The sequence below is a fragment of the Leucopleurus acutus genome, assembly GCF_964270905.1.
Source record: "Leucopleurus acutus genome assembly, chromosome: 2".
Lineage (NCBI taxonomy): Eukaryota > Metazoa > Chordata > Mammalia > Artiodactyla > Delphinidae > Leucopleurus > Leucopleurus acutus.
In genome coordinates this window covers 84,125,755-84,145,674 of record NC_139143.1, presented here as the reverse complement: position 1 = coordinate 84,145,674, position 19,920 = coordinate 84,125,755, and the positions used below count along the sequence as shown (strand labels likewise).

General features: G+C 48.3%; 1 protein-coding gene across 1 annotated transcript; it reads left to right on the top strand.

Annotated features, from left to right (window-relative positions):
• Positions 1 to 4,846: 4,846 nt before the first annotated feature.
• On the top strand, positions 4,847 to 12,562 carry RIIAD1 (regulatory subunit of type II PKA R-subunit domain containing 1; the record flags this gene model as incomplete). The annotated part of the gene is made up of 6 exons (XM_082832494.1): positions 4,847 to 4,930; positions 5,425 to 5,501; positions 10,338 to 10,384; positions 11,503 to 11,630; positions 12,238 to 12,418; positions 12,522 to 12,562. 4 exons carry the CDS (start codon positions 4,847 to 4,849, stop codon positions 11,571 to 11,573), a joined length of 279 nt encoding a protein of 92 aa, XP_082688620.1. The 3' UTR covers positions 11,574 to 11,630; positions 12,238 to 12,418; positions 12,522 to 12,562.
• Between the last annotated feature and the right edge of the window lie 7,358 nt (positions 12,563 to 19,920).

Genomic DNA, 19,920 nt, shown 5'->3' with positions numbered 1-19,920 from the left:
GAAGACAAATTCTCTACCCTGGAGAGGGACGCACAATCCAGACAAGAGCCACGCCCTCTTCCTATCTCCTTCCTCCCTGACTCCCTTCCCACCCCCAGAAGAGCAGCTGGTCCTGTTGATAATAACCCTTCCCCCATCTTACTCCCTAATCACGAGTTGGGCAAGGCACTAAGATGGAGAATTTATAGAGGAGCCCTAAGGTGGGGTCCATTGTTCCGGGGGCTGGAGCTGTCCCCGGTGCTGGAAGAGAAGACCCAGGAGAGGGGAGCAGGGGGGAGGAAGAGAGAGGAGCTGGCATCTGGGGAGACTGAGAGTGGGGAGCCAAGGGAAGAAAACAGGGAAAAGAAGATGGCATAGAGATGGCTGGGCAGATTAGGGGCGGGTGGGGAGAAGGGTGTAGCTGGGGAGGGAAGCAGGTCGCAGAGCCTGGGGGAAAGGGCAGAAGGGACCCAGAGAGAAAGATGGAAAGGGGGCTGTGGAAGAGAGAGCAGGGTGAGATGAGTGCAGAGAGGGAACTGTGTTTTCCAGAAAGGGAATTAAGAAAAACTGGATCTTGTTGGCATTTGCCGACGCCCCCTTCTCGCCCTCTGGGGCGTTTGTGTGTATAAGTGCGTGGGCAGGGAGGCAGCAGTGGTGACAGCGGGAGCTCGCACTTGGAAGCTGTTTGAAGACCAGGACACTGTTTAATTCAGCTTTTACTGTTCACAGTGTCCAGCACAGTGTCTTGTTCACACGTAGTAGGAGCTTAACAAATATTTCTCGAGTAAGCAGTCAATGCCAAGAACCTCTGATGAGAGTAGATTCCTGATTCCTTCAATGGGCAGAATCACAGCTGGCAAGTTCCCCTTTAGGGCAGAGGAAACCCCCAATTCCTTCCTTCTGCTTCTCCCCTCCCCCCCACCCGAGTTATGTTCCCTGACTGGGACTCTCTAATTGAGTCAGGTAACAAAGAAGGATGAGGGAAGCATATTTGGGGGCCATTACTCCCCTAAACAGTTAAACTTCTACAGATGATCAGTTTGCCCTGTGATGTCGAGGGAGCTTGACCCCTCTGTACACTGGGCTCACTCACAGCTCCCCCTCAATGCAGGGAGTGTCTGCTGGCATCAGACCTCTTGGACGGGGCAGCCCTAACCTGCCATCAGGTGCTCACCGACCTGGGCTCACAGCTTTTGTGGAACTCCTTGCCTCCTGTCACCCCTTCTTCACCCCAGAATGGGGCTGATGTCTCCACAGTGGTGCCGGTGTCTCTGAAATCTGTCCTGCCTGAATCCCAGCAGCCCTGCCTCAGCTCTCTGGACAGGCAGGCTTTTCTTCTGGAAGGGAATTAATAGTACTATCACTTAGATGGCTCTTACGGTGTTGGTCCGTGTCATAGGCATTGTTTAAGTGCTTTAGATTTACTAAATTGTTTAACCCTCAGCACCACCCTATGATGTAGGTTCTATTGTTATCGTCGAGTAAAGATGAGGAAACTGAGGCACAGAGAGATTAAATGACTTGCCTAAGGTCACACACTGGAAAGAGGTATAGCTGAGAGTGGAGCCCGGACAGTGTGGTTCCAAGTCCATGCGTTTAACTTCCCTGTCAAATCTCCTCTTGGGAATGGGGGGAGTGGTTGAGCCTGGCCTTTCTTCCTCTTGTGTCTTCATTTGAGCCCTGGGTGAGAGCTATCCTTCCTTCTACTGCTTGATTCTCCATTCACCTCCATCCATCCTTCCCTAGCATCATTTCTGTGGCCTGAAGCCACATTCTGACAGGTATGTATGTTTGAGTGTGAGTGTGTGTGTGTAGATGTGATTACACTTCATGGTACAGATGTCCAGGTGCTCCCAATAGGGTCCTCTAAAATGGGTGGGTAGGGGGAGATGGGAGAGGACCCAGTGCAGGGTGGTCAGAATATGCGATGGCAGTGCCAGGGAGTCAAGAGTGCAAATACATCTGGAAAGTAACTTTCCACCCATCTCCCCACCCCCACTGCTCCTTCCCTTGCCTCCTAATCTGATCTTGGTATTTATGGAGATGCTAAACAGATCACGCCCTCTGAGGATGGAGCCTAGGAAGACCCCATGGCCCTGTTGATCTCATTACTCTGTGTCTTGTCAGCAGATCTGCCGCCCTGCTGCTCATTCAGGCTTGGGGCTGATCATATTAATTGAAATATTAAACATTCACAAAAATGAATTATAATGAACTCCCCTCACTCCTCCTCCCAGTCAGCAATTGAGGAGACAGCTGCAGGCAGCAAAACGCCTCCAATCCTTCGTTTAGTTTGTGGTCCCCAGATGGAAGGCTTCAGTATGAAAGGAGAGGTGGGGTTTAGGAGAGAAGATGTGGGAGCTCTCTTCAGGCCCTCCTTGCTGGGCGACTGTGGGCACCTCTCTGTTGTCCTTCAGGCTGTAGGGGAGGGAAGCCCTGTGGGGTGAAGACTGGGGGGAAAAATGACCCAGAGGCACATACCAGGGAATTGCTCTCCAGGAGGAGGTGAGGCTTCCAACTAGGTTCCTCCAAGGTACTTTCTCTGCCCACCATCCCCAAGCTCACCCTCTTTCTTATTCTCTGCACTCAATGTTAAGATGCCCTACATTAAAAGATTATTGACTTTATAAAGAGAGAGCTCACTCCTGGTTTTAGATTCTTAGGAAACGAGACATGCTAAATAATTGGGGTACTTTTCAGAAAGGTCAAAATGTAGTGATGGTATGTGTGGGCAGAATGGCTAGTCATCAAATACTTGCTGGCCTCACTAATTGAAAACAGAGTGAAGACTTCTGTAGCAGAATCTGTGAGAGTGTACAAAGAATTGATTATATAATCTTCCTTCCCTCGAGTGGCTTCTACCTCAAGTGGAGAGGTAAGAAAGGCCAACACAATTTACAATAGTGAGAACTGAGGTGCTGTTAAAAAAAGAAAAGTAGCCTCTCTCATTTACACATATGTGTATTTGGGGTTTGGGCCATGGGATGTGGTCAGTCAAGAAAGGCTTGACTGATTCTCAAAGCACAAGAAGATCATAGTTTAGCAGAAGGAAGATGTTAATTATTTTATGCATGGGGGTGGGGGATGGAGGGAGTTGTGCATGTATATGCCTGTGTGTGTGTGTGTGTGTGTATGTGTATGTGTGTGTAGATTTGACAGTCCAGACCAGCACCATTTACTGTAATGCAAGCTGTATATATAATTTAAAAATTTCTAGTAGCCACATTAAAAAAGTGAAAAGAAAAAGTGAAATGACTTTTAATAATATATTTTATTTAACTAGTATATTCAATGTATTATTCAACGAGTTTATATGATATATCCAAAATATTCAACATGTAATCAATGTAAGGATTATTAGAGATATTTACATTTTAAAATACCAAGTCTTCAAAATCCAGTGAGTGATTTATACTTACAGTTCATCTGACACTTTCAGCAAATTTCAAGCGCTTAATAGCCACAGGTGGCTCGTGGTGACCACATTGGATGGCGCAACTTAGAGGTTCCAACACTAGCTTCTCTGGGGGGTGGAGGGGTGGGAAGAGACAGGTCTTAGCCAACAGGAACTATCACGTCTGATTAACCTCGCTCCTGCCTAAAAAAATCACTTCTGACAGATGGCAGCTTATCTACCTCTCACTATAACTCTCGCTCCTAAAAAACAATCAAAATGATTACTACCCAGATGGGGTTTCTGAGAAGAGGTTTGTAGCCCACTATTTAATTTACCTCTTGAGGTGTTTTTCCTGGCTTGGGAACTGCCAACATTTTCACTTCTTTTCCTCAGTCTTTTTTTTTTGGCCATGTTGTGCGGCTTGCGGGATCTTACTTCCCTGACCAGGGATTGAACCCAGCCCCAGCAGTGAAAGCACGGAGTGCTAATCACTGGACCGCCAGCGAATTCCCTCCTCAGTCTTTTCTGAGAGGCAGATGGCAGAGAGACCCCCTCCCAGGCCATGGCCTAATGCTGGGCTTGTTAAGCTCTTTCCTTGCTCCTTGGGCAGTTTTCTCAAATCTGAAAAGACTGCCTCCTTTTGGGCTCTTCTCTGCCTCTCACAAGGTCTCTGCTGCTCATGATCTCCGAGGGGGTGTAGAAATTAAGCACTTGCGTGTATTGTCAGACAGCCTCCTGCCCTTTCTAGGTGCTATTTTCAGCTCTCTGGCTTTCTGTCTCACGTTCTCTTCTTAATTAGATAGCAGAAGAACACATCTTGAAGACCAACTGCCTTTCCCCTCCCCTACTCCATTGGGAGTGGGAAACATGATTTTGAATTTATAAGGAGCAGTTAATCTACACAAGAAAGTCAGTCCAAGAGGGGAAACTTCTGGCAGCATGTCCCCAGGTCCTTTCCAGCATTTTTAGTCTGAGAACATTCCTTCCTTTGTAGAACTCGGTTCATTCCATCCTATGGGGTGCTTTCATGTTGTGTTAAGAATCCAAGACTTCAGGGTCAAGTGTCTGCACTTGAAGGATGGAAGGGTTTGGCTCCCGGGCCGGTGGAAAGGGAAGAAGCCTAGATTTTCCTTCCCTACTACTAGGCTTTAAATCAGAGTCAGGAACCGGATTCTGGGAGACTCTGCCTTAGGAATTCCTTTTCCAGTTATGCTCTAGAGCTAAAGAAAAAACTATTTGAGGTTGGGTGGGGTCAAGAAGGGCTCATTTTCATATGCAGTCAAGATGGGAATTCAGTCCCCAAATCTGGGGAAGGGGATCCTTTTGACACCTTCCAGAGCTTACTCCTCGGCTTCAGAGTGGCCCCCTTATTGCTTCTTTCAGCCCCGCCCCCTTCTGGAGAGGGCGGGGCCAGGCCAGGGGCGGGTCCTCACCAGCCGCGCCTTCCGTCGCCTTGACGACCGCGACAAGATGGCGACCCTGCCGGGCGGGATTCAAGGGCTGTACCCCGAGGCGCTGAGCCCCGAGCAGCTGGAGAAGCTGCGCGGCTTCAAGGTGGGTGCGGCCCCCGACCTCCGCCTCCATTAGACTGCAGCTGCCCATGGGTAAGGGCCCCAGAGAAAAGGGACGTGGAGCCTGTTCCCAGATAAAGGGGCGGAAGGCTGGGTGGGTGGGGACACACCCGGCGGACCCTAGGCTTCTGGAGCCCTGAACAGAGCCCGACAGGCGCCTGAAAGTCCAGAAAAAAACTTAAACAGGGATGGGCCAGAGAAATGGACCGAAATGACTGCCGGATACTTTAACTTAGATACAAACAAGAACTTCCCAACGGTAGAGACCCGACCTTAGTTAAGGCCCCTAAGCCTGAGCCGGAGGCAGCATTGAAGATGTTGATCTGTAAGAAGACAGATGGCTTCAATGTTCAAACGTCCTGGGAAGAGACCCGGGTTAAGTGCGCACGTTGTTTCCCCAAGCCCCCCACACCTCCAGGGCTTGAACCCTGAAATCTTTCTCCTCATGAAGCATGACCTTTTTCTCTTGCCCTCCAGATTCAGACTCGGATTACTAATGAAAAGTACCTAAGGACCCACAAAGAAGTGGAGTTGCTCGTAAGTGGTTTCTTCAGGTAGGTGGTTTTCAGACTGGCCTTGAGCAAATAGTGGACATCTCGTTGGGGATAGATGAGTGTGAGTGACCTCTTCTTTCTTTAAACACTACTTGTTGCTTCCTTTAGGGTCTGAAGTTTAGAAAATATCCTGAGATTGAATATTTTCTAGCGCCGGGGTCTGTGGCACCCAGGGTTTTCTTGTTATCTCTAGAGGTTTCCTTCAGTTATCTCAAAATTCTCAAAAATATTAATATGCATTCACTTTAGCTCTAAGGATAAATACATGCCTTCCAACACTTGGAAGAGGGAATTTGGCATTGAGAAACTCAGCAGGCAGCCATTGGGTGTAGAACCCTATTCTCTATCAGAGGCCTTTAACAAGGTCACTAGAACTTAAAAAAAATTCAGACGTCTGGCCTTTCTCTACCTGAGAACATTGGTGTGGAAAGACTCCCAAGGGTTGGAAGCCACTCCCTTGTAAGTCATGGGGAAAAGAAAACCATTTTCCACCATGTCTTGGATCACCTTTTTCCTTCCCCCACACTGCCTTTCAGCATGGCATTTGCTTGAATGAAAATGTTCCTAATAGGATGAAAAGCAAAGAACTGAGGGAAAAAAAAATCATGCAGCATCAATGGATGAAAACAATAGAGCTATGTCGAATACTGTTTGGCTACAAACAGATAGGCACGATTTAAATAATAATGGCTTCCATTTCCAGGCACTGCTGTTGGTTTCCTACATTAGCAGTTATCACATTGTATAATTGCATTTTCTTTCTCTCCCTGGACCAAAGCTCTAAGCTGGTAGAGCCATGTTTGTGTCCCCAGGGCCCACAGTGTATGACATTTTGGTACATTTTTGCTGATCCTCCTAGCAAGTCTACAAAGATAGTTTATTATCACTTCCATTTTACAGGTGAAATACCTTCCCCAGATTGCTGAACCAGGATCCAAACCCCTGGTTTTTCCACTGTGTTGCACTGTAAGCACACAGGAGCTGGGGAGCCAGAGGTAGGGCTGTCCTTTGTCTTTTTAAAAGTAGGCCTGGAGGGGTGTCTTTTTTCCATGCTTCATTGTTCTTCAAAGTGGCAGCCGATTCTCAGAGGGCAGATAGGGGAAGGGGAAAGGGAAAATGGAAACCTGTCTGTGAGGTTTGGTTTTTTGGGGCCAGGCTTAAGGCTTGGGCAAAAGATAGTTTAGGGGTCCTCTGTCAGTGTCAGCCCTGGAGATCAGGCCATCACTTTCTGTACCTTTTCTTCTAAAGGGAGATAAAGGATGACATCTTTCCTATCCTGGGGAGCTTGCAATCCAAGTTAAGAATGATTCCAGCAGTGAGATTGGGGATAGATGTTAAAACCTGAATTAACTCACCATTTGCAATGTTCACAAACAAAAGGATTAGAACCCTTGGGGGTGGTGAATAAAGAGGGTGTTGTTTTAGTCACATGGCAGGGGTGGCCCTGCTTCTCTGCCCAGGAACAGTTTCCAGGAGGAGCTGGGTGTCTGCAAGGACAGCTCTAGGCATCTTCCCTTTCCTTCCTTATCATCCCCCTCCCTGGGCCAGGTAGGCCACCAGGCTTCTCCTTTTGCTGTCCTGGAAGCTCCTCTCCTGAAATCCTCCTGGCCCCTTTTAGGCCTTTCTCTTTCTGAGGGGGAGGGGAGAGAGGAGAGGAAGTGTTTGAACTTTGAGGGTTTGCTTTTGGTTTTCTTTTTGGTGTGATTGTTATTTCCTTTGGATAATACCAGAGTGAACCAGAATCAGCCCCTCGTCTGCATTGGATGCTTCAGATGGTCCTTCCTGTGAGAAAAGAGGAAGGGAGAAGAGGGGACAGAATCCTGGGCAGCATGCCTGTCCTCACCTGTCTGCAGGTCTCTGCTGTACACTCACTGCAAGCCATGAGAAGCCCCACTCTGTTTTTGTTGGGAGGCAAGCTCACCACTTGGGTTTTGCAGATCATAATGATTTATGGCCATTCAGCTACAACTCTCCAGCCTATACTCATATATACAGTATATGGAACTCTTAATACCTTGAATTTTAGAACTGAAAAATGTTAGAACTAGGGATCTAACTTATTTTAGGCATCCAGAGATCTCAGGTTTTAGGCTGGAGATATGATAACAAAGTGTGAAATTGTAGACAGGCTTTATTAGGTGTTTTTGTAAACAGCCAGGCAGATAAATCTTCCCAAACCATAGCACAGATCATATCATTCCTTGGCTGGAAAAATCTTCAGTGGATCCACAATATTGCCTTTTTTTTTTTTAAAAAACATTCTATTGAAATATAAAGTAGAGACAAGTGGCATATCCTAAACTGGACGAACTTTCACAAGCTGAGAACACACATGATACTAGTGTCCAGATCAAGAACTAGAACCTGACTAGCACCTCAGACCCTTTGTGGCCCCTTTCAGTCACTTCCTCCAAAAAGTTAGCCAGTATCCTGACTTCTAATCACACAGATTCATTTTGCCTTTTTGTGTACTTTATACAAATGGAATTCCACAATATGTGCTCTTTTGTGCCTGGCTTCTTTTGCTCAGCAGTATCTTTTTTTTTTTTTGCGATATGCGAGCCTCTCACTGTTGTGGCCTCTCCCGTCGCGGAGCACAGGCTCCGGACGCGCAGGCTCAGCGGCCATGGCTCACGGGCCCAACCGCTCCGCGGCATGTGGGATCTTCCCGGACCGGGGCCCGAACCTGCGTCCCCTGCATCGGCAGGCGGACTCTCAACCACTGCGCCACCAGGGAAGCCCCAGCAGTATCTTAGATCCTCCATTCTCATTGCTGTGTAGTATTCCACTGTGTGACTCTACCACGCTTTGTTTATCCATTCCCATTGTCTCTTTTTTTCTTCTTTTTTTTTTTTAATTTTATTTTTATTTATTTTTGGCTGCGTTGGGTCTTTGTTGCTGCAGGCGGGCTTTCTCCAGTTGCGGCGAGCGGGGGCTACTCTTCAGTGCGGTGGCGCATGGGCTTAGTTGCTCCACGGCATGTGGGACCTTCCCGGACCAGGGCTCAAACCCATGTCCCCTGCACTGGCAGGCGGACTCTCAACCGCTGTGCTACCAGGGAAGCCCGTCTCTCTTTTTAAAATATAAATATGTTTATTTATTTTTGGCCGCGTTGGGTCTTCATTGCGGTGCGTGGGCTTCTCATTGCGGTGGCTTGTCTTGTTGCAGAGCACGGGCTCTAGGCCCATGGGCTTCAGTAGTTGTGGCACTCGGGCTCAGTAATTGTGGCTCGCAGGCTCTAGAGCGCAGGCTCAGTAGTTGTGGCACATGGGCTTAGTTGCTCCGTGGCATGTGAGATCTTCCCGGACCAGGGCTCAAACCCGTGTCCCCTGCATTGGTTGGCGGATTCTTATCCACTGTGCCACCAGGGAAGTCCCCCCACCATTGTCTCTTGAACTGAGTATGAATGTCTCTCCCTGGTCTTCAAGGCCCTCCATACTAGGGCCTCCTTCGCTTCCCACTACTCCCTGCACGTGCCCCCACTCCAGCCAGACTGGACCTCTCTGATCATTCCACCGCCCTCTGCAGGGGCACTGACACTCCCTGAGTGCTCTTCTAGACCCTGGGGAAACACAGGTGGATACGACCCAGTTCCTACCCTCTGGAGTTCACTGTCAATAGGACATGGGCAGTTCCCTTTAATTTTTGGGCCTTTATTCCTGCTGCTCCTTGGTCTGGAAGGCTCTTGTCCCTCAGCCCTCGTCCCATGTGTACCTCAAGGGCGCTCTCAGACGCCAGCTGCTCTGTGAGGATTTGGGGGTCTTGCCGTAAGGAATCACTCTCTCTCCTATGATCTCCCAGCACACTATTTCGTACCCTCCCGTAGCACTACCTGGAGGTTACTTGGCCTTTTGGACATTTGGGAACTTACCCATTTCCTTTCACTTGACAGTAATTCCTTTGAGGTGGGGCTATATTTTATCTTTTTAAAATCAATCCCCCTTATCTTATATAGTGACTTACACAGAATTTGTGCTCAACAGTTCTCAAATTGAATTGAAGGAGAAGAGGGGAAGCAAAATTCCTGAAGCTTGGGAGGCAGGGGCCTCCTGGGCAGGGACAGCCTTCCATGCTGGTGGGGCAGGGCAGCCACGGCCACAAGGCCATGTTGTAGAGCACTGGCCTTGGAACCACAAGACCTGGGCTTCCTCTCCTTTATTTACTTGCTTTATGAACTTGGGCAAATGGTCAACCTTTTGAAAGCTTGCTTTCTTCATATGTAAAATGGGGCACAGTCATTGCTGTTTCACAGAGTGTAGAGTGAGATAACGTTTATGAACGAGCTTTATGAGCTATAAAAGTCGGTGGGCTATAAGGCAGTTTCAGCTTCCCAGTGGCACCGGCGCCCTGGGTTTTGTCCCAGTGTCCACTGTATGCAGGGCCAACAACCATCTCAAGTCCGTCCTCTCAGCGTGGTTTACTGTGCCCTCCCCCCCACCCATGGCGATTCCTGGTTACACTTCCTTGGAAGGTTGTGGGTTGCACATCTGTCCCACCACACCTGAGTCCCTCGAGGAGGAGGCAGCGAGCTCTTCAACTTGCCGCCTGGCCTGGGCCTGGTCTCTGGTTCTGTGAAATGTTTGTGGAGTGAATGACAAGCTTCACTTGGCTGCAGCACTTGCTGTCTTGTGAGGTGAGCATTCCCTAGGCTTCTTGCCATTTAGAATGTCTTGCTCCTGGCCTCAGATCCTGACTAGAAGGAAAATCACGAAGGAAAGGGTCCTTGGCAGGAGTCCTCTGGCTTTCCGCCTGCCAGGACGGGTGTGTCTCGGGTCATCTGCCCCGACAGTGCAGGACCTGCTTTACCTCCTCCCCTTATCCCTTGATGTTTTCCAGAGAAATGCTTTTGAAAAGACCAGACAACATTCAAGAATTTGCTGCAGGTGAGTAAGGCAGCGTCCATTTTGGGCGTTTGATAAACCAGCACCAGGAGTGTTACTGTGAATTTAGACTCGGACAAGCCCAGGATTCTCCCTGCAGAGTCTGGGGTGCTTCTTTATCCAGTGTCTCCCAAGGGAGCTTTTTTCAAAAGGCTCTTTCCTCAATGTCATTTCCTCAAAATGAGGACAGATAAGAAACGAGGCAGAACTTCCTCGTGGTAAAGATTGTTAAGAATTTTGAGATTCCCTAAGGAACAGACTGGCAGCTCTTTCCCTGGGAATCTTAAAGCAGGGTTCTCAACCCTGGTTGCACATTAAAATAATCTGGGGAATTTTTAAAAAATACTGATGTCCGGGCCCACCCCCAGAGGTTTTTATTTAATTAGTCTGGGGTGGGGCCGGGCATCCACAGTTTTAAAGGCTCCCCAGGTGATTCTAATGGGCTCCGCTGCCCTGAGATGGCTTGAGGTCAATGGTATTTAAAGGGAAGGGGCTGGGCTCGATGATTTCTTGGGTCCTTTTAGCCCTGGGATTACAGCCTCAAACCGTTTCTGACTGAATCTAAGTATGTCTTTGCTGTCACAGCAGATGCTGCCTCTGATTCACGTTATGCTGGGTATATAAAAATCCTCTTCTGTCGTCATCCTGCAAGAGCCTGGCTCTCCTCTGAGAGGATATTCTCAGAGAGGGCGTGATGTCTCAGAGACAGGAGCCAGCAGGCCGAGCTGAGACAAGAATAACACTTGGTATTTATTTGGGCCCCAAGATGGGCCTGGAGCAGAAAGCCAGAAACTCCCTCAGCCCTCTCATGGCTCCCTGTGCGTCAGCAAGCTGACAGGCCCGCGGCAGGGCGGTGTGGAGGGGACAGGGGCCGCCCTGTCAGCCCTTGCTGGGAACGCTGGAGCTGGAGGCTCAGAACTTCTGGGGGGGGGGGGCGTGGGGGCGGGGAAAACAGTGACCTTGGGATTTGCTGTGGCATCTCATATTACATTGTAAAGCAGGACCACCAGTAACAGTCCTGCTAAGACAGAGCCTTCCTGGCTTTTTAGCAGAGTGAGCGGTCTCGCCTAGTCTTTTTCCCTTGGGTTTAGATGATTTCTTCTTTTTAATTCTTATCCCAGACTATTTCACGGATCCAAGACTTCCCAACAAGATTCACATGCAGCTAATTAAGGAGAAGAAAGCGGCTTAATTAGCAAAATCATGATGCTCAGCTGTTGAGAGAGAACAGAAAGCATCCAGCCTCGGGGTAGGTGTTAACCTCACTTACAGTCAGAGGCTTCTTTACTCCTGCGAAAATAAGCACTGGTTCCTCGGCCCAGGGTGTGAAAGAAACCAAACAGAGATGCTGCAGAGAAGTTCCGTGCAAGTGTTTCATTTTCCTGACACTACTTTAGGGAATCTGAAGAGAGGCCCAGGGTTTGTCTGGCATGTCCGTGGCAGGGAGAGACATCCGTCTTCTTAATCTAGTGACATGGATCAAGAGAATGGAAATTGAGTAGTTCTGGAGGAAAGAGAGAGCCAGGGAAATGGGGTGGGATCTGTTAGTATCAAGAGCCTGCTCTCAGGCTGCAGAATTCCTGTGTGCTTCTGCAGGTGGCCTTTTCCTTGTGTCTTTGGCGGCGGGAGTAGAAGGGCTTTCCCACTGCTTCTGGAAAGGGTGGGGGCAGTTTTCCTCGTTGCATTTGGATTGGGTGCTTTCCTGCCCCCTTCATCGTCAAACCAGGCTACGCCGTGAGGGCCATCACACATTTTTCAGGCAGGATTTCTGAAATGATTTTGAAGGTTGGGATTTTTAAATGTGAGGTGGGAAAAAGCCACACTCCTGATTTAGCAGCACCATTTCTGTTTTGCAGGGTCATCTGGAAGCGAGAGAGCCCTGTTGCCATCAGTGTGGGTTTCCGGGCTGTGTCTGCTGTTGCAAAGGCTTTTAAAGATGCTCATTAAAAACAGACCTCCCTGTTCTCTCTGCTTTATTTCACTTAGAAGGAAGAAGACATCCTTCACGGGAGGCTGCTCTGCCCCCACTCTGACCGGGTAGGTAGTAGGCCTGTTTCTCTGTTCGTGGCAGAGGCCTCTGAGCTAGGTCAGTGGGTGTTTCCACATGTGCCTCAACCCTGTGTACTCCCTGCCCCTTCAGGCCACTCACTCCCAGAGCCAAGACCGGACAAAAGAGCAGGGCTGGGGAATCCTGAGAGGAACACAGCTGGTCGTGGTTGTACTCAAGCAGAGTCCACGCTTCCAAGGTGGCTTTTGTTTTTTATCTTACCTCCGGGGTTACTGTACAAAGTGTACAGGTGATGATTAACTTTTATTTCCATAGAAGCAATAGTCAGAGGAATTGGGTTGGGTGGACGGAAGAGCGAATGAGATTAGACACAGAAAACCCATTCAGGGCCATGAATATTGTGAAATAAGAGCCCCATGGGTGACTGAGAGGTGGTGGACTTTGTTCTTGAGGATTTTTAGGAACAAGCTGCCCATCCATTTGATTTTTAGCTTAGAGGCAGGAGAGTGGGCCGGTTGGCCTGGTAAGTCCTTTCCAGGCCTAGGAGGCGTGGAAGTCTTGCATGTGTGTGTGTCCTACCTCTCTGGCCTCCAAAACTCACTGGTTCCACTGTAGGAAGGACCTCTCACCTGTGTGTCACTTGTCAACTTCACTATGGCAACAGAAGCAACAAATAATACAGACTGAAGTGGGGGCTGTATTATTTTTATTTCCCTTGTCTCTGCTGTCTTGTTCCCAGCTACCATCATCTGCAGTAGTAGAAAGGGCAACAAAATGGGGCATTTAGAGAACTATTAAAGCTACACATAATAAGCTATGGGGTAGGAACCTGAGGAGTTATTTTAAGTGCTTTCAGAATCACACTTCAGCAGCCATGGCTCTGACAATGAGGTATCCCTGTTTAGAAAATACAAACGAAGCCTTCAGCCAAACACACATCTACTAAGGATCTCTGATGTGAAGTGTTACGTTAGACACTCTTGGAACCTTTTGTAGGGGAAGAGACCTGCAACAGTGTGGGGAGAGAGCAGAGTGTTTTTCAGGATGCTTGAGTGCGTGATTTAATACATGAGAGTACAGCGGCTCATGCTTGGGGAGTTTCCTGGTAGAGATAAGAAATGCATTTTTAGGTCATAGTGCACCTTCTCTGTGTGAGACGGTGTGCTCGGTCCTGGGGGTAAGGCAGAGCGATCGTCCCTCCCGTGCAGCGGTTCATGGTCTGGGAGATGGGCTGCTTTTCTCCCCAAACCTTAACTGTCTGAATATCTCACTTTTTAGACTGAAAGCTCCACCAGGGCAGGGACCAAACCTAAAAATCGAACTTGGTCACTGTTGAGTTCCGGACCTAGCACAGTGTCTGAATATAGCAAGTGCTTGGTATGCATTTGTGGAGAGAACGAATGCTTGTATAGTTGAATGAGCAGTCCCATTATGTCGACTGCTATCAAGACTGTTGTATACCTATGATGGAAGTAGGGACATGATACGGGAGGCGGTGGAAGAAGGAACGCCTGGTCTTCTTGCGAAGTGAGGGAGTGAGGGAGGCCTCACGGAAACTGGCATGTGATGTGTAAGAAGGGATTTGCTAGGCAGACGTGGCAAGAGGCATGGGGTAGTCAGGGTGTCGCGGTGCTTACATTCTGCTGAGCAGGATGCTGGTGGCCTGCTGATTTTTTTTTTTTTAATAAATTTATTTATTTATTGACTGTTGGGTCTTCATTGCTGTGCGCGGGCTTTCTCTAGTTGCGGCGAGCAGGGGCTACTCTTCGTTGCGGTGCGTGGGCTTCTCATTGCGGTGGCTTCTCTTTGTTGCAGAGCACAGGCTCTAGGCGTGCGGGCTTTAGTAGCTGTGGCGCGTGGGCTCAGTATAGTTGTGGTGCGCAGGCTCAGTAGTTGTGGCGCACAGGCTTAGTTGCTCCGTGGCATGTGGGAATCTTCCCGGACCAGGGCTCGAACCATGTGCCCTGCATTGGCAGGCGGATTCTTTACCACTGCGCCACCAGGGAAGTCCTGGCCTGCTGATTCTTATTACTCCTTTCTTCCTTGCTTCCAGAGCTGAAGGGGGCAAGAGAAAAGGAGGGGGAGCAGCTGTTGGGTCAGTCCCGAAGCAGTGTCTGCCGTACCCTCCCTCCCTGACTCATTCTCCATGTGGTAGCTCGAATGATCTTTTAAGAAACCTAAATCTGTATGTTACTTTCCTGCCTAAACCCCTTTAGTGGTCTTCTGTGCGCTTAAAGTCCGGATGGCCTTCCAGGGACTGCAAAGCTTCACGAGCCCCTCCACCTCTCGGTCGTCGGCTGCTCTTTTCCTCCCGCCTCACGGGGCTCCGGCCACACCAATCTTTTCTCTCCTCCCCGACCATGCCAAGGTAGTTCCCACTTTAGGGCCTTCGAACTCTGCCTGGATTTCTCTTCCCCAGAACCTCACAGAGCTAATGGTCCAAGTTAGGATGCTGTGTGCTGGAAGCAAGGAGAAGACTCTGCTAAGCGAGCAGGCCGTGCTTTCCTCACGTGGCAGGCCCGCAGGTGGCGGCTACTGGCGTTGTTTCAGGGGCCGCCTCTCTGCTGTTCCTTCCCTCCCTCATGGTCAGAGGAGACGCAGGAGGACCAGGAAGGGACTGTGCCAGTGGTACTTGTTTGTCTTCTCAGGAAAGCAAAAGCTTCCTCAGGACACCCACTTCCGCCCCCCAGCTTCCACTACCATCTCACTGGCCAGAGCTGTGTACGTGGCCCCCTCTTGAAGGGAGGCTGGGAAGTTGAGGATTTAGCCATTGAACAGTGCCCTAGATAGCTTCTTGTCACTTCCTCAGAGAGTCCTTTTCTAGGGAGCAGACTGAAGTTGCTTCCCCCAGGCATTTAAACATATTTAATTAGAAAGGTATTCCCCCTAGCTGTTCTGTCACATCCCTCTGTCTGGTTTTCTTTACAACACCTATCACTGTCTGATATTGTCTTGTCTGCTTATTTTCCTGTTACTGTCTGTGGCCCCAGGAATGTGAGCCCCCGTGAGAGCAGGCCTTGTCAGTCGTGCTCGTCACTCCAAGGCCAGCACCTACAGCTGTGCCTAGCACGTGTAGCTACTCAGTGCACACTTGCTGAATGGTTGCAAGGATGGGTGGGTGGTGGTTAGAAGCCTGACTGCACGATGAAGGCTTGATCGAGGCAGTGGCATGAAAACAGGAGATGAATCTTAGTTGTTTTTAGGAGGAGGAATTGGCAGGGCTTGTGATTTGAATGGGGCGAGGTTATAAGGGGGCATGTAGATTCTAGACTGACTTCCAGGTTTCTTGTGTGGACAAGGAGAGGGATGATAGGATCATCTGCTAATGCAGAAAGGAAGTCGACACGGGCAGGGGAAATGGGGAGATGAATTTATTTTTTTAATTTTAAAAATGTGTTAAAAATTTTAACTTATTTTTTGGCCCGTACTGTGTGGCTTGTGCGATCTCAGTTCCCCAGCCAGGGATTGAAGCTGCGCTATGGCAGTGAAAGTGCCAAATTCTAACCACTAGACCACCAGGGAACTCCCCGGGGGATGAATTTAGGCCAGAAGGTTTCCGCTGATTTGCAATTGGGTCGTGCGTAGAATTAATATGATTAGCTTCAGTGGGGTTGACAGAAGTGAGACTGCAGTGGGCTTAGCAGCAATTGTGAGATGAGGTTGTGGAAGTGGATGCATGCTGCCCGTGGAGATGACCTTCTAGGAGCAAGGCTGTGAGGCGGACGGAGGAAGGGTAGTAGCTAGAAGGGGAGGCAGTGTTGAGGACGGGCTTTTGTAATGGGAGACGCTTGAGCATCCAGGGGTTTGACATTTTCTATATCTTCGGGTCTATTTTACTTTTAGGCTAAAAGACATTAGGGGCTTCTTGGAAGTGTTGTGCAGATTGGCCCTGATGTCCAGAAGTAATGGGAACTAATGGGCAGGCCTAACTTTGCCACCACGTGACCTAGAGTGACCTCTGTGTCAGGTTCCTGTCCTCACAGTTGGAGCAGAAGCTGTCACAGGCTTGCAGCAAGGATGGCCTCCGGCTGGCTCTCACTGGATGGGAAGGCAGGGCCAGAGCTGGAAAGCTCATCGCTCTCATATCCCTGGATGGGCCTCTGCTGCCCTCTCCTGGGCAAGACACCGCTCCGCGCGGAGAATGCCCGTGCCACGCCTGAGTGGAGTGAGCAGGAGGGAGAGAGACAGGGCTGGGAGTGGGAGAATGGTCACAAATTTCCAGATTCCTATAATAGAAAGTTTCCTCAGAAGTTGCAAAATCCAGGGCCTAATCTCTGGCAGTGCTGTTTCATGAGCTCCTTAGATGTTTCCTTCTTAGAAGTGTCAGAAGAAAGAAACCTTGCAAGGTTGATTATTCATTCACTTGTTTGATCACTTATTCACTCGTTTATTCAGCAAACATTAGGGTACATTATATACTCGGGCTGCAAACTTTTGGAAGTCAGATACATTTTCCTCAAGGAACTCGTAGTCTAGTGAGTGGAGATGGATTAATAGATAATTATAATCAGTTTCAAAAGTGAAATGATAAGAGAAAAGGGCAAGCCACTGCAGGGGCACAGAGGAGGGATACCTAACTGGCGCTGTAGTGGCAGGTGGGCATGATGGGGGCTTGGCCAGAAAATGTTTCCCAGCATGGGAGCTAAATGCTAACAGATGATTAGGAATTACAGGCACCAAGTTACTGTCTAATATCATATCTCCCCGTTATTAAATCTGAAGGGCAAGTCTTGCTTCTTCCGAGAAAACTTCTTCCCGAAGCCTTTCCTCACTGTTATCTTAGATATCACTGTTATCTAACAGTCTCGTAGGGCCTTGGTTTTCATATCTGTAAAAAAAAAAAAAAAAAAAAAAAAAAAGTGGGGCACGCTACTAGATTTTATCTTTGAGCTTTGTTGTCATCGTGAATCTGAAATCCATGAATGCTAACATTTGCTTTGTAAAAACAGCTCCCTGGGAGCAGGCTGGCACATGCATATGGACATACAAACCCAGAAATTTTTCGGCATCCATGGGAAAATTCGGCTTTAATCCAAAAGAATCAAATGTGCTTTGCATACAGTAGCTTTTCACTAAATGCTTGTTGCAAAAGAACAGGCTCTTGGCACTGTTAAAGCATTCCTGTTGTCCCCTTGGGTTGCTGAGTTTCTTCATCTATAAGGGGGATAACATGTCCCTTGTGGACTTGTGCGGGGTGTCATTACACATGCAGGCACCATTCCCATGTCTGGCCTATGGTAGGCCTTCGTAGATAGCAGCTATTGTTTCAGTGAGGTAGTAATTTAACCTGGCACAGGGGACAGTCACTGAGGAGAGTCACAAGGAGAAGAGGGAGTACACTAAAATTAAATGCAAGTTGATATGTTGGAGTTTAGGGCTATTTTGTGTGAGACTGAAGACTTAGCACTTTCTCCAGAAAGCTTCTTCAAGGCCCAACACAACAGTTCACTAGTCACACTCCTGACCCGTTTCTCACAGGCCCCAAGTGGCCTGGAATCTGAGGCGGGTCCTTCAGGAGCAGGACTTCACAAAGTATCCTATTCTTCAGTCACTGGGCTGGATAAGTGACAGCACAGAACCCTCAAAGAATTGCAGCGATAAGCGCATCTCAGGAGACTGGAAGAACAAACTCCTAATGGCTGTCTGGTAGCTGTAGGATAGGTTAATTGTTCAATTAAGATGTATCTGCAAACTAAATCTGATGGAAAAAGGCTAAATGGATTACTGCGTTTTGTTTCCACACTTTATGATTAGAGAAATGAAAACCAGATGCCAAAGGAGAGGGCTGAATTGTAGAATTTGTTCAAGTAGAAATTGCCTTAGAGATCAGCCAGTCCAGTCTTATTTTACAGATGAAGAAACTTATCCACAGATGTGACACAGGGGGCTGACACTCTCCTGATTTCCAATCTAATGTGATTCCAGTATTTCACGCTAGGAAAAAAAATACCTAGACTCCTTTAGCTTGGAGAACAAAAAATGGCTGGATGACAGTTCAGGAACATGGATGTAGTACGCCTCTGGGCAATTAATCTATCATTCTAACTGTAGGTGAGGTCAAAATCCATTCGTTTATCAACAAACATTTTGAGTGCCAACTGTCTCTCATTCAAGGTCATTTCTGTCTCCATGATTTTCATTTTTCAGTTTGCTGTTCTGTATATCGACTTGCACTAGATGTTATGGGATGATCTATTGAGTGTAAAGAAAAGTAGTCCACCCCTTAGAGAGGAAGGTAAGATGCACACTGTATTCTTGGTCACATGTATTCAATAGCTCATAGAGATGTTAGGACTAATATATAGTAAAATCTTAATACAATGTCTATTTGGTTTTGGAATACACCGTTTTTCTCCCCTCGGCTGATGACCCTGCCAGTAGTAAAGTAACTGATTGTAAGACCGCACACACCAAACCATCTAAGAGGGGAGAGAAGTTGTCTATACCTGTCCCAGGTGAGAAGTATCAAAAAATATATACATATTCTACTTCTCGTATTTAAAGGTCCTATAGTGGATGCCATGGTGTGCCATCCAGATGCCCCTCCTTAGGACTGAAACACTCAACCGTGTGGCCTTCCTTCCTGCACAAGGTGTGGGTAGTTTTGGTGGCTAACATTTCTAAGCTGAGACCCCTCTAGAAATTGCCCTCAACTGAAAAATCATCCAAGGTAGTGCCCCCTCCTTAGACAGCCTGTATTCACTGGTCAGTATGGGAGTTCAAAGGCCTGATTCCCTTGCCTCTATGGGGGACAGCACTGAAGCGTCACCACAGCTCCACGGCTCCTTCTGTCCAGTCCTGTGGCCTTCACTTCTAACAGGTGTTGTTGATCCTGACAGCACACCCTAATAAACTTCCTTTACTCAAATCTCCATCTCAAAGTATATTTCCCAGGGAACCCAGCCTGGCAACAGTTGGTGCCAAGAGTACTGAGGAAACAGATTCCAAAATGTGACTTTAAAGCCAAATCACCTGCTGGCCGGCTGGCAATGAGGACCCAGTCGCTGGTGGTGGGTAGAGCATGGATGGCCCCTGGCACACTGGATGGGTGCAACTGTCAAAACTTTCACTAGCGGTGCACTGGGATGGGATCCTGGTGGGAGGGAATGCATTAGTGGGGGAAATATATCAGGTTTGAGAAGTTAGAAAGACAGTGGAATTGGGTGGCTGCTGCTGGAGGCCCTCAGTGCACTGGAGAAAGACAGTGAAAGGCTGCGGGTGATAGTCACTAATTGAAGCCTGTGAAAGCCAGAGGCCCTCCTTGGCAGCTTGAGAGACTTTTATTTCCTGCATCTAGAGGACCCAGAAAGCTGAGAATAAAGTCTAGGATTTAATTATAAGAGTAGCAGAACTCTAGGTAAGTTTTTTGTTTTTTAAATTTATTTTATTTGTTTTTATTTTTGGCCATGTTGGGTCTTCATTGCCGCGTGCAGGCTTTCTTTAGTTGCAGTGAGTGGGGGTCACTTGGTATATGATGGAAGAAGGTATCAAAGGGGTCAAAAAAGTTGGCAAGTTAGAGTGAATATGCCAG